The following is a 12,868-nucleotide window of genomic DNA, read 5'->3' as shown; positions in this document are numbered from 1 at the left end:
ATACTCACAAGGCCTACCTTGTACAAACATTATTACCATGGTGCGTAGGATGTGAACGCAGTACGCGGTTCTGTCACCACCAGCACTTGTGCCTATGTGAGCCTTCCCCTGTTGCTGCTCATGCTTTCAGAAGTTTCAGGAGAGTTAAATTGATCTGATTTCTTGTCAGTTCTGATGCTGCCCCTCAGGTTCCTAGTAGCAACAGTGAAAACTAGACAAGTGTGGTCAGCTTTCATGCTGCAGCTTCCTGTGCAGATTTTGGCTGGTATTGCTCAGACAACGGTGGGTCACAACACAGCAAACCCAAGCATCAAAATCCCTGGGTCACCAGAGCTCAGTAGAAGCCTGCGAAGGAGAAGCAGTTTCTTATTTGTTCCAGCTGCTGTGGCTGCTGCCTCCATTCCTGCTGTGCCCATCCTGCCTATCATGCAATCCCAGAGCAGCTTCTTTCTCAACTCTAGAGCAGGGGAATCAGTGCTTCAAGGAGTTGTGGGTAGGCTTGCCAGCCTTTGGAGATGAGCACTGTGCAGGAGAGAAGTGAAGGAGAAACACCACCATTCGCTGGCTCCCGCACCTAGTAGCACAAACTGGCTGAACCCTCCACAAAATGGCTGAAAATGTTCAGGTGAAATACATCATTTTTTGCAGCTGCAAAAGAATTCTTTCATCAGCCTAGCTATCACCTTGCAGGGAGATGGATTATCTATGTTGATGGGAAAACCCCGCTCGGCATAGGTAGACTCTACGCCAAAGTGTTACAGTGGTGCAGCTATGCTGCTGTAGCATTTCAAGTGTAGACAAGCCCTTAGAATCAGTGGCTCAAAATGCTCCTGCAGGCTGTCCACCCACCTTCTTAAGCCCAGCGTACTGAGTGACACAGACAGCTGGGTATAATTAGAATGTAATTTGGATATTATTGTTACATGTGTCTTCACACTCTAAACCAAAATTTCACCCAGAGTTCTATTCATTGTTTAAATTAAAATATCATACAATGAGCAGTGTGTTTACCTTGCTTAGTTATTGGTGTTAACCCTTTAAATAAGGCTTTAAAACTCTTTATTAGAATAAAGGAAAGAAATTCTCATCTCTAGACTGTCTGCCTATTACCGAAGTAGTGCACTCATTTAAAGACTGAAGGCTTTCTTTGCCAGGGTAGCTATACATAAATCCTCTTTTTTTTTCTTTTTTTTTTTTTTTAAGAAAAAAATTACAATGTATAAGCTTGGATTCTGAACAATGCAGCAAAACCTGTCTAACTTAGAGACCTTCTGAGCTGTGGATTTCAATGGTGCTTGCTTTTAATAAATCAAATAAAACTACAACTACCCAGAACAATCGACAAGGTTTGACTCAAGTTACTGTTCCTTTAAGACACTGCAGTTTTGACTGAAACTGGCATGCTATAGAGAATGAAAAAGAATTCACTGTTTCTAGAAAAGATGAGGCCATAACATTCACAAACTCATCTGGCAAGGAAACGCTATAGAAACTAGAAAAAGTGGCAAAGTGATCTTTTGTTGGAGTTTGGAGGGTGAGCCTCCTCTTCTTTCATTTGTTGCACTGGGGAGTTTTTGATTACGCCTGCTCAAACAGACGCTTTGTGCTAATGTGTTTTCTTGTGGATTTGCCAGGTGACCTCCAACCCTTCGGCAACAGGCCAGTTCCACCACAACAACTGTTCCTTAAACAAGCACAGCAAGTGAAGTCAGTTTTTGCCACTACTGTCCAGATGGAACACTGACTTTCCTGTTCCTCTCTTGCTGATAGTGAATATAGCCTTAGATTCTTACATTAAAGTGATACAGGAATCTGAGAGGTGCTCCACTGAATATCAATATTAGGAAGATGCATATATTTCTCAGACCCATCATCTAAATCTTTTCTCCTTTGATGCAGTTGCCACCAATCTGTATTTGTGGACATCTCTGCTATGATCACTCTGGCAGAGAGGGCCAGTCAGGTAGCATTTTGTCCCTTGACCTGTCTTATATACATGCATCCTCTCCAATCTCTGGGCTCTAGTGCTGGCTGACTGGGGACAGAAATAGATGGCACAACTAAAGTCAGGCATGAGAGAGAAAAGGCCATTAAAGGAAGAAGGTAAGCAGTCAAGCAAGGCCATAGTCCTCTACAGGGCATGTGATGCAAACTAAGTATTATTAGCTTTCTCTTGTATTATGTATGTACCAACAGTTTAGCATGTTTTCTCTGGGGGCTTCCTCTTTTGCCACCATTCAAGTGTCAAAGAATGACACAATTGATTTGGCACCCTGAAGCTCAGAAACCAGTTCTGCTGGTTGGGGGTAGTAGGAGCTTCTCATTCTCCTAAAATGTTCCCTAGCTTCATTTTAGAAGATTCCTTCATATTAAACTTTCAGCAGTTCCTTATAGACAACTGAGAATAATAGGAGCACTCAGCTTGTCAAATGGCCTTTGCTTTGTGCCAGCATAATGCAGATGTAGGAATTCATTTAGGACACATCTTCCAATTATACCTCCAATAGATGTGAATTGTCACTTGTTATCAGCTTATTCATGCTACTCGGACTTCTAGTTGCTTCGGGTAGGCAGGTAATTATAAAATGCTGAAACTTTGTGCTCACACAACTCAGTAAATCCTGGGGATGGAGCTTTAAAGGACAGCTCTTTTAAAAATCAAATTCATGCAGCTAGATGTTTCATTGTTCCTGTTTCTCTCATGAATCTGTTGTTTAAACACCGTCACTGATTTTTCGTTGTTAGACAGTAAGGTTTTGACGATGGCATGTATGGCCTTTTGCTCAGAAATATCAATATATCTGTTTAATTTTCTGTGTATCCTTAAAAATCTCATTATCAAGTCAGACACTTTTAAAAAAATCAAAGAAGTTTGGGCGCTTGCCAATGATCCTGTCAGGTATAAAAATAAATGTATAATAAAATGCCTTCTAAAAGATTGAGAAACAATAGATGGTGTTCAAAAGTGTTAACTTTTAATATTTGCAGGGCATCTTCATGATGTGTTCTCTAATTCCAGCAAACCGTAGAATCACTGATAGAACCAAAATGAAGGTGGTCATTAGTAAACTTCGGAGAATTAAAAAAAAAAATAGTGAGAGTTGACCCATTATGTTGCATATATTATGCTGGTTTAGATCTTTAAAAAAAAAAAAAAAAAGAAAAACCTTCAAGATTAAAAAAGAACAAAACGGTTACTACTGAGAATATCAGAGTAAATCTAAGAAAACTGAATGGGTGGAGCAAGCTAAGGATACTACCAATCTACTAGAATTCTTTTGAGGGGTCAGCAAGCATGTGGACAAGGGGGATCCAGTGGACATAGTGTATTTAAATTTTCAGAAAGCCTTTGACAGGTCCCTCACCAAAGGCTCTTAAGCAAAGTAAGCTGTCATGGGATAAGAGGGAAGGTTTTCTCATGGATTGGTAACTGGTTAAAAGATAGGAAACAAAGGTAGGAATAAATGGTCAGTTTTCCGAATGGAGAGAGGTAAATAGTGGTGTCCCCCAGGGGTCTGTACTGGGCCCAGTCCTATTCAACATATTCTTAAATGATCTGGGAAAGGGGGTAAACAGTGAGGTGGCAGAATTTGCAGATGATACAAAACTTCTCAAGATAATTAAGTCCAAGACAGACTGTGAAGAGCTACAAAAGGATCTCTCAAAACTGAGTGGGCAACAAAATGGCAGATGAAATTCAATGTTGATAAATGCAAGTAATGCACATGGGAAAACATAATCCCAACTATACATTTTGATACAGGAGGGCCAGGGAACAGTGGGAGAGTGCTAGAGGAGAAATATATAAGCTCAAGACTAATTAAGGCGTGGTTCCCTGTAGACTAGGGAAGGTGGCTGCAGGTTAATTGGAGCACCTGCAGTCAATTAAGGCTTTGTTAGGAACCTAATAAACCCCCCTGCTTCAGGCAGACAGAGGAGGAGGAGGAAAGAGAGAGGACTGGAGCTTGGAGGTGTGCTGTGAGACTTGGAAAATCAGAAAACAGAAGTAAGGGGGACCCTGCCCCAGTAGGGGAGGGAGACTACCTTCCCCAGCATCTAAGGACTGCAGGTACCCCACCCAAGGGGGAAGAGGGTAAGAACCTGCAGGGGTTGAAAGGGGCTGGGGCTCAGAGTGAGGAGCAAACCCAGACCCCTACTCTGCTTCCATCCTTTACCACCTTTCTGGGCCACTAGCGGGACCATCAATGCCCCAAGAACAGGGGCAAGGGGTGGCATCTTAGCTCCCCCCCAAGAAAAGCGCAGGACCCACCAGACTAACATCGGCCATCTTGACACACCATATAAAATGATGGCGTCTAAATTAGCTGTTACCATGCAAGAAAGAGATCTTGGAGTCATTGTGGATAGTTCTCTGAAAACATCCACTCAATGTGCAGTGACCGTCAAAAAAAGCGAATGTTGGGAATCATTAAGAAGGAATAGATAATAAGACAAAAAATATCATATTGCCTCTATATAAATCCATGGTATGTCCACATCTTGAATACTGCATGCAGATGTGGTTCCCCATCTCAGAAAAGAAATATTATACTTGGAAAAGGTTCAGAAAAGGACAACAACAATGATTAGGGGTATACAGAACAGCTGCCAAATGAAGAGAGATTAATAAGGCTGGGACTTTTCAGCTTGGAAAAGATGCCTAAGGGGGATATGATAGAGGTCTATAAAATCATGACTGGTGTGGAGAAAGTAAATAAGGAAGTGTCATTTACTCCTTATAACACAAGAGCTAGGGGCTACCAAATTAAATTAATAGGCAGCAGGTTTAAAACAAACAAAAGGAAGTATTTTTTTTTTCACACACTGCACTGTCAACCTGTGGAACTCCTTGCCAGAGGATGTTGTGGAGGCCAAGACTATAACACGATTCAAAAAAGAACTAGATAAGTTCATGGAGCATAGGTCCATCAGTGGCTATTAGCTAGGATGAGCAGGGTTTGTGTCCATAGCCTCTATTTGCCAGAAACTGGGAATGGGCGATAGAGGATGGATCCCTTGATGACTACCCGTTCTGTTCATTGCCTCTGGGGCACCTGGCATTGGCCACTGTCAGAAGACAGGATATTGGGCTAGATGGACCTTTGGTCTGACCCAATATGGTTGTTCTTATGTACTATAAGTATTGACCTGAATCTTCAAAAGTGGCTAACTTTGAACGCCTTGTGTTTGGTGCCCAACTTGAATCAGCTGTTTCAGTATTGTCAGAGTTGATGCTCAGGACTTTCTGAAAATCACATCAAGCTGGATTCCCAAAAATTGAGGCACACAATCATTTATTGCTCTTAAAATTTAGGCCATTGCTTTTAGTCTGCAATGGGCCCAAAAGATGAATTAAGGCTAAATGAAGTGCAAATGTCAATGTTTATTTATTCCCTGGAACCAGATTGCATGTGGCATGCCGCACACAAAAAGATTGAGGTTACTTTTTAAAAATTACTTAATTCTTCTTGACAAAAGAAGATTCAGGCCAATACTTTGTCAGTAAACCAGGAAGGACAATAACCCAGAATGTGACCTTCTATATTTCGGAAGTCTTCTATAACTCATTCAACTTGATATCTTTGTCACAGAATGATGCATTCGGGGATACTTGCAGGAAAACAGAAAATATCAAGAAGATATCCCGATTCGAGGAAAAATTTTTAAACTTCTTTGTTTGGATGCTGCCTCTGGCTGGGTTAATGAGGACGTTTATCATATAAACTGAGTAAAAGCCCAGGTTTTCATTTTTCCTATGTAGTTGGCATTCACTAGAACCTGAGACTCCTTTCTCCAGCTTCCCTGCTAGTAATTTCCAATCAGCCTCTAAAAGTTAACTAAAAGTTATGTTAATCATTTACTCCTTCCTGCCTTTTCACCTTCTCAATTGAAAGAAATTCTCCAAGGAATTTACTTTGTGATCAACTCTAGTTGCCAAAATAAAAAAACAAACAGGAGAGAGGAAGAATGTGTCCCTGCTGCATCTCAGTGTCTTTGTCACAGTGAATAGCTTCAGTCTGAAGCTGTTGGGGTCTATCACCAGGGCAATAGATTTGAGGGTAGGGGGCATGGCATCAATAGACCTATGAGCTGCTCCTTATCTTCCTTCATCTAGTACTGCCTCCATTCTAGTGAAAGCTGCATTTGCAACTGGAACATTATTTTAAGAGTAGCAGATTGTGGTATATTCTCCAGAATTTAGAATTGCAGTAGAGGGCTGTAAGACTCTTCATAAAGTTTTTAATAGCCTGAAGAAATACATTCATGATAAATGTCCACTACAAACCTGGACCCAGCCACTTCTTCCTGATGATTTTTAGGTACGGGAACTAGAGTAGGCTATGGCTTGTCAGCTTTGGTGTAGTTGCAAGAAGTATTGAACTTCTTCTTTAGGACCCCTTTGTGCCTTAGTGAAAGATATTATAGAAATTTCTGTGGTGCTCCCTTTCCTTTGGGCTTCAGAAACTAAAGGAAAAGCTCCACTGAATAGGGAACAATGAAACCGTTGCAGTATTGGACTGTATGATCACATCCTAAAGCCCCATCCCTTTCTAATAGCTGTCCCTTGAAGAAAAGGGGCTTCTGTCCCCAGGGATGAAAGTAAGTTAGAGGACTTACCGGTACACCGGAGTCCTGAGCAGGGGGCGTGGCCTCAATCGGAAGGGGCGTGGCCTCAACCGGAAGAGGCGTGGCCTTAAATCCCCGGGCCCTTTAAATGCCCGCCGGAGCCCCACCACCACTACCCCAGGGCTTTGGCAGCAGGGCTCCAGCGGGGATTTAAAGGGCCGGGGCAGTAGGGGTGGCTGGAGCTCCGGGGCTCTTTAAATCCCCGCCAGAGCCTTACCCCAGGGCTCGGGCAGCAGGGCTCAGGCGGGGATTTAAAGGGCTTGGGGCTCGAGCCGCCGCTACCGCCCCGGCCCTTTAAATCCCCTCCGGAGCCCCGCCGCCACTACCCCAGGGCTTGGGCAGCAGGGCTCAGGCTGGGATTTAAAGGGCCGGGGGCAGGGGGGGTAGTGGCAGCTGGAGCTCCGGGCCCCTTTAAATCCCTGCTGCAGCCCTGCCGCCGCTACCCCAGGGCTTTAAATTGCCCTCTCTGAAAGTCGGTCCTGGTACGGCGCACCAGCTCTTACCAGTACGCCGTACCGGGGCATACCGGCTTACTTTCACCTCTGTCTGTCCCTACCATGGAACCTAACATGTACATCTCATTCTGTGCTCCTAATGAATCAAATACAGTTAGGGTATAGTAATAACTGCTACCACCACTAAAATAGCAGAAGCTCTCCCTGATGAGGCCCCAAAACATAAGCACTGAGACAAGCCATTTCCATAGTGGAATGCATGTGCTTCGCTTTTAGTATATACTTCATTGAGACTTAAATACATGCATAAGTGATGTCCTGAATAGGGATGTTTTCCGAAATCAGAGCTACAGTGCGATAAGCAGCATTTCAACCTCATGTCTCGACCCCATGTGGTCAGAATACTTCTGGTATAAACAAATCTCCCATAGTGTTTTACTTACATATGGAACATATTTAGACTTGGCAAAATTCAATTATTATCATTGAAATAATAATAATAATAAAACAACAATGTATAATATCAATGTTTATTTTAAGCATATTTTCAATTTTTATTCATTTTTTTTCGTGCAACTGTGAAAATTTAAAAATCTAGCTGAGATAATTATTTAATGACAGTAGACACTGAGATTCAAAAAGTTAAAGCTTTATAACTGTTAAAACACATTGTCGTCATAGGTCAACGTTTTAGCCTCAAGTCAAACTCTAATAAGTTCTCAAGCAGCATTTTTCTTTGCCTATCTGTAAATTTCAACAATTATTGATTGGAAATATTTTTTAGTCAGTTTGTATGGGTACAATGAAATCAGTGTTTATCAACATTTACCGAAAAAATTGAATGCTTCCAAGCCTAAATATATGCCTTAGTTTAATGTACATGAAGCAGAGGCTCCTGTACAGACATTAACGGAGATGTAATTTTGTATAACGCTGACTTGCTTCTTGACTCCTCTGATCAAAACTTTGTAGCATGGCAAGGAGCCGGCTTAAGTCGGATTCAGCTCATTTGGCTGCTCTTCTCACTTCGAACAGGAAACAATTAGTATAGCTGCAGAGAGTGGGAGGAAAGCAAGCACAAGAGCTTATACAAATATTTTTGTTATTAACATTTTAATGTTTCTAGCCCATTTGTTAAACTATTTTTCTTTTTCAATAAAAATGAAACGGTTCTAGCAAAGTGTGTGATTAATCCTCCCTCCCCCCCAAAATGCTTTGCTTGCTAAAATTCTAAAATTATAATGCATCTTAATGATTACATCTCTACCACATTCCATAAAAATAATCTGAGGGGTGGCAGGGAAAGAGCTGTAAGGAAGAGTTCAATATTGAAACAAAATCCCACTTAGTAAAACCAGAATTTGTGAATGGATCATTTTATTTTTAACTTTGCCATAGTGGTAGGTGGCTTTTGTTGTTCTTTAGTCTTGGCTTCTCTCGAGAATAGTTTTCAGAATCAATAATCTTCAAGAAAAAGTGGGGTAGTGTTACTTTAGTAGATAAAAGAAGATTGAGACTAATTAGATATTAATCAAAAGTAATGACGTTTAAGGTGCTACAATAGTATAAATAATAATGACAGAATTCGTTTTCTGTTTTTCATCCAACAAGAATGTTTCTGCCACTTGAAAAGAAACTATTTCTTTGGCTAAGCTAGCACTAAGTATCCTGCAATGGAGTTACTAGATTCCAGATAGTTAACATGGACAAGAAAGAGACAGGTCCTACCGTAGATATTTTCAGTTGTCACTAAGGAAGTCTCATAAAATGTATCAACTTTTTATATTGCTCATGAAATTGTATGTTTCGAAACAAACCAGAAACATATGCAGCTTGTTTGCATTTGAAAAGTTAACCATAATTAAGCCATTTATTTGCTTTTGTAGCAACACCAATGACAAATTATGAAATCGCCACATGACCCAGTAAATTATATGTGCGAGAAATACTGCATTTCCTAATGGAAACTTGTTCATTTACCAGAAGTTGCACAGCGTGTTGGATGAACAATGTGGTATGTTGATCTCTTGAGAGTTTGGTGTCAATACATTCCAGATTTTGTTTGGTCATCTCAGCTCTGTCGTTAGTGAACATGTTTCCAACCTTACAAAACTGTAAATCCTGACTTTTGGTGGGTCTGTTCTCTGGTAACGAAAGAGTTTAGTTCTTGCAGTCCAGTCATTGATCTAACTAGAGTAGTGATGTTGAATGGAGATATTTATTATCTGTGAAAACCCTGAAGTAATCTTGAATCATTTCCAGCAATGTGTTTGTGCATTCTCCCAGATGTAACTATGCATCATATAATTTGTTGCCTAGTTCGTTTCTTTGAGCCAGGAATGGACAACTTTTCAAAGTCTTGGCTTGAAAAGATGCATGTATGTTACACCCTCTGTCACGCTTTACAAGGTACTACAATCAGGCAGTCTTTATACTTGATCTGTCTAGACATTGTAACCGAGCTGAAAAGGACAAATGAAAGAAAAAGCCCTCTTCATCAGACCTTTTTTCATTCTGCACCCAGTTCTGACTCACAAGCTGCACACTAACAAGAAAAGACAATGGGGGTAAATAGGCTAAAAAGCCACTGGAGTGGGACAGGAGAAAGAACTCACAGTTCAGTGGTCCTCTGTTAATATTTGTTTGATAAACATGCAAAAAGCATTTGTCTTGAAAATCTGTATATGTATTCATTGGTGGTATGATTTTCTAATTAATTCACTCTTTCAGAATTATTCACTTGAATAATTTTACTTTTGAGGCATTTGTAATTTTAACTTCCTCTCATTGACTGACTGAACATGCCAATCAAATAGGTAGGGACAGATCATCAGCTGCTATAAATTAATGCACAAACTCTCAAACTTCAGTAGAGCTATATCAATTTATACCAGCTTAAGATCTGTGTGTATTTAGTAGAGCTGGGAGAAAAACAGTCATTATCTTCATTGATTTTTTTTTTTTTAATTTGCTGGTAGAAAGTACTTGTTTTTTAACTGGGAGGGATTTTTTTTTGGCGTTTTTTGGGTTAACCCCTTCTTTTTCCTTCTCCTCTGCCTTCCTACCTTTCTCAGTGCCAAACTGGGAAAAGGAAAAAGGGGAGAGAAAGGAAGGAGGACAACAACCTTTTTGTCAAAGGGGAAATTTTTAAAAAATGAAAAATGTCACTGAAAATGTCACTTATTAAAGTAATAAACTCTGCATGAGAGCAAATGTTTTCAAATGAAAAATGTTGTTCTGCTGTAACTTTTACCTCTTGAGAGATTCTCCAGTTTCTTAATACTTCGCACTTTCATAGAGCATTTTTGCATTTTCAAATTCCTTGTGTTGCTTTACTTGATTAGGAATTTCACTCACACTGTCACTATTAATTGGTTCAGATTTGTATAGTTTGCCTTCTACCTGAGAGGCCAAATCCTCTCAACTGCAAAGCTAGATGTGCATGATTCCTATTTGATGTGGTGCTTTTATATGGAGGCTGCACCTTACCGCCCTGTTCAAAGGTGCAGTAATGGCAGCATGTTTATAGTGTCCACAAGAGCATCTTTTCAATAAAACCTATTTTATCATTTAATGAAAATTGTGGAGAGAATTTCCAAACAATTAAGAAAATGTAATTTTCCACTGAAATGTCAAGCTTTTAATGAGATTTATATTTAAATAATGATGGTTTTGTCTGCAAAAGTAGTGTTTGAGAGAGAAATAAATTAAATGACTTGGTAACACTGTGTACGAACATCTTTTTAAAAGAAGAAGTATTTCCAGGGTATCAAAGAACAGTATAGCACTAGTTTGAAATATGGATGGGATTCTCAAGTCTGATAAGGCCAATTAACACTCCATAAGCAGCCCTAACTGAACCAAGGTTGGGCAGCCCTAAATCAGGGAATCATAACCAGCTTTCTGCAGCCCCCTCTCCACTCTGTTGGGTAGGTCTACACCGCAGCTGGAAGCATACTTCCCAGTGCAAGCATGCAGACACGCTGGCTCTGCTCAAGCTACTGTGTTAAAAGTAGCAGTGTAGCCAGGGATAGCTGGGCTGCAGCTTGGGATAGCTGCCATAATATGGACCAAGGGGGTCTGGACAGATTTGAACTCGAGAGAGCTTTGTTTTTCAGCCTCTTCTGTTGCCAGTTCTCTCTTCTGTAGGTCTAGGGTTTGGTGGCTTAATGTCCCCTCTGTCATTCTTAGCCTGCTTCCTCATGTCTGTCTGTCTCACATAATGGCATCAGCATTGCCTTACCTCCATGTGAAGTCAGTGGGAGCTATTGGGTGCTCAGCGCTTTTGAAAATTAAGCCACTTTTTAGATGCCTAAATATGGATTTAAGAGAAGAGTGCCACAGTAGCCTCCTCAAAAAAATCTACATTTATCGGCAAAAATTGAACTTTCGCTAGGGTGACCAGACAGCAAATGTGAAAAATCGGGATGGGGGTGGGGGTAATAGGAGCCTATATAAGAAAAAGACCCAAAAATCGGGACTGTCCCGATTAAAATCGGGACATCTGGTCACCCGAACTTTCACTCACGAGTGGCAAGCTGGTCAGCTTAACTTAGTTCCTAGTAGTGCCTATGATCCAGCAAGCATCACTGTAAAAACACTTTCTCTTCTTCTTCTTTCTTTGCTGTAGGATTTTAGATAATGGGCTGTGTGCAATGCAAGGATAAAGAAGCAACAAAACTGACAGACGAGAGGGACAGTAGTTTAACTCAGAGTTCAGGATATCGCTATGGCACAGATCCCACTCCACAGCACTACCCTAGCTTCGGTGTTACTTCAATTCCAAACTACAACAACTTCCACGCAACAGGAGGCCAGGGACTGACTGTCTTTGGGGGTGTCAATTCCTCTTCTCATACTGGGACTTTGCGTACAAGAGGAGGAACAGGTAGGTCCTGATGCGAGCTTATTTCATGGTATATTTTAGCACATTTATTTAAAAATGTATTTATTTAGTATAAAGTACAACTAGAGCTCAGAGACTACTCTGAAATTAAAGGGGCCTATTGACTTTGGAAAAAGTCACCTCTGATATATAATCATTGAAATAAACTGTACTAAGCATTGAAGTTACTGAGTAAAATAACCATAATTTCAACCATATAACTACTAACTTATAGTAGTTACTAGTTGTAAGCAGTGGGGGTAACCTAACTAGCTATAGTAATTACAAACCAAACTGAGCTCTTTTGCGCACACACATCATTGCATGGTATCACAATGAAAGTGTTATTCAGCTATCTTCTCCTTTTTCAGGTGTAACTCTTTTTGTGGCGCTTTATGACTATGAAGCAAGAACAGAAGATGACTTAAGCTTTCAGAAAGGAGAAAAATTTCAGATACTTAACAGCTCGTGAGTTTTAAGGGGGTGGCATGCTTGTCAGTTACTATCTTATAATTAAAGATAGCATAATGTCAACAGTTCTGTTTATCAACTTATATAATCAGTAAAAGAAAAGGTGTCAGATTCAAGAAATATGCTTTTTAGGTCTTGTGCTTGTCTTCCGCTGCTTTTTACAGACTTTATTATGGGGGTGAAATTTCCAGCACTGAAATTTTTCTTTGAAAAGTGGCATCGTGAGGTTCCATGGTGAAAGCCTCTTTCAATGATTTCAATAGGTAATGGAATTAGGAATTCACAGCAAATTCAGTCTTGGAACTGAGAACACAAGCTTCTGTGCATCACCACCAATAATAAAAGTGCTGCAAGCCAAACTAGGCCCAGGTTCACACCTCTGCAATTCCATTATCTTCAATATTTAACATGGGAGTTTAATTTGAAAGAA

General features: G+C 40.5%; 1 protein-coding gene across 4 annotated transcripts in view; it reads left to right on the top strand.

Moving 5' to 3' along the window:
• Positions 1-12,868, top strand: part of FYN (FYN proto-oncogene, Src family tyrosine kinase) — a 188,992-nt gene that overhangs the window by 131,867 nt on the left and 44,257 nt on the right. For all 4 annotated transcript variants that reach the window (XM_074948258.1, XM_074948259.1, XM_074948255.1 and 1 more), the window contains exons 3-4: positions 11,713-11,970; positions 12,339-12,435. In XM_074948258.1, coding sequence (XP_074804359.1) covers positions 11,724-11,970; positions 12,339-12,435 — 344 coding nt within the window. In that variant the 5' untranslated portion in view covers positions 11,713-11,723. The remainder of the gene's footprint in view (positions 1-11,712; positions 11,971-12,338; positions 12,436-12,868) is intronic.

This window comes from Natator depressus, chromosome 3, assembly GCF_965152275.1.
Source record: "Natator depressus isolate rNatDep1 chromosome 3, rNatDep2.hap1, whole genome shotgun sequence".
Taxonomy (NCBI): Eukaryota; Metazoa; Chordata; order Testudines; family Cheloniidae; genus Natator; species Natator depressus.
Note: the sequence above shows the minus strand (reverse complement) of the source record. Positions and strands in the feature narration are given on the sequence as shown.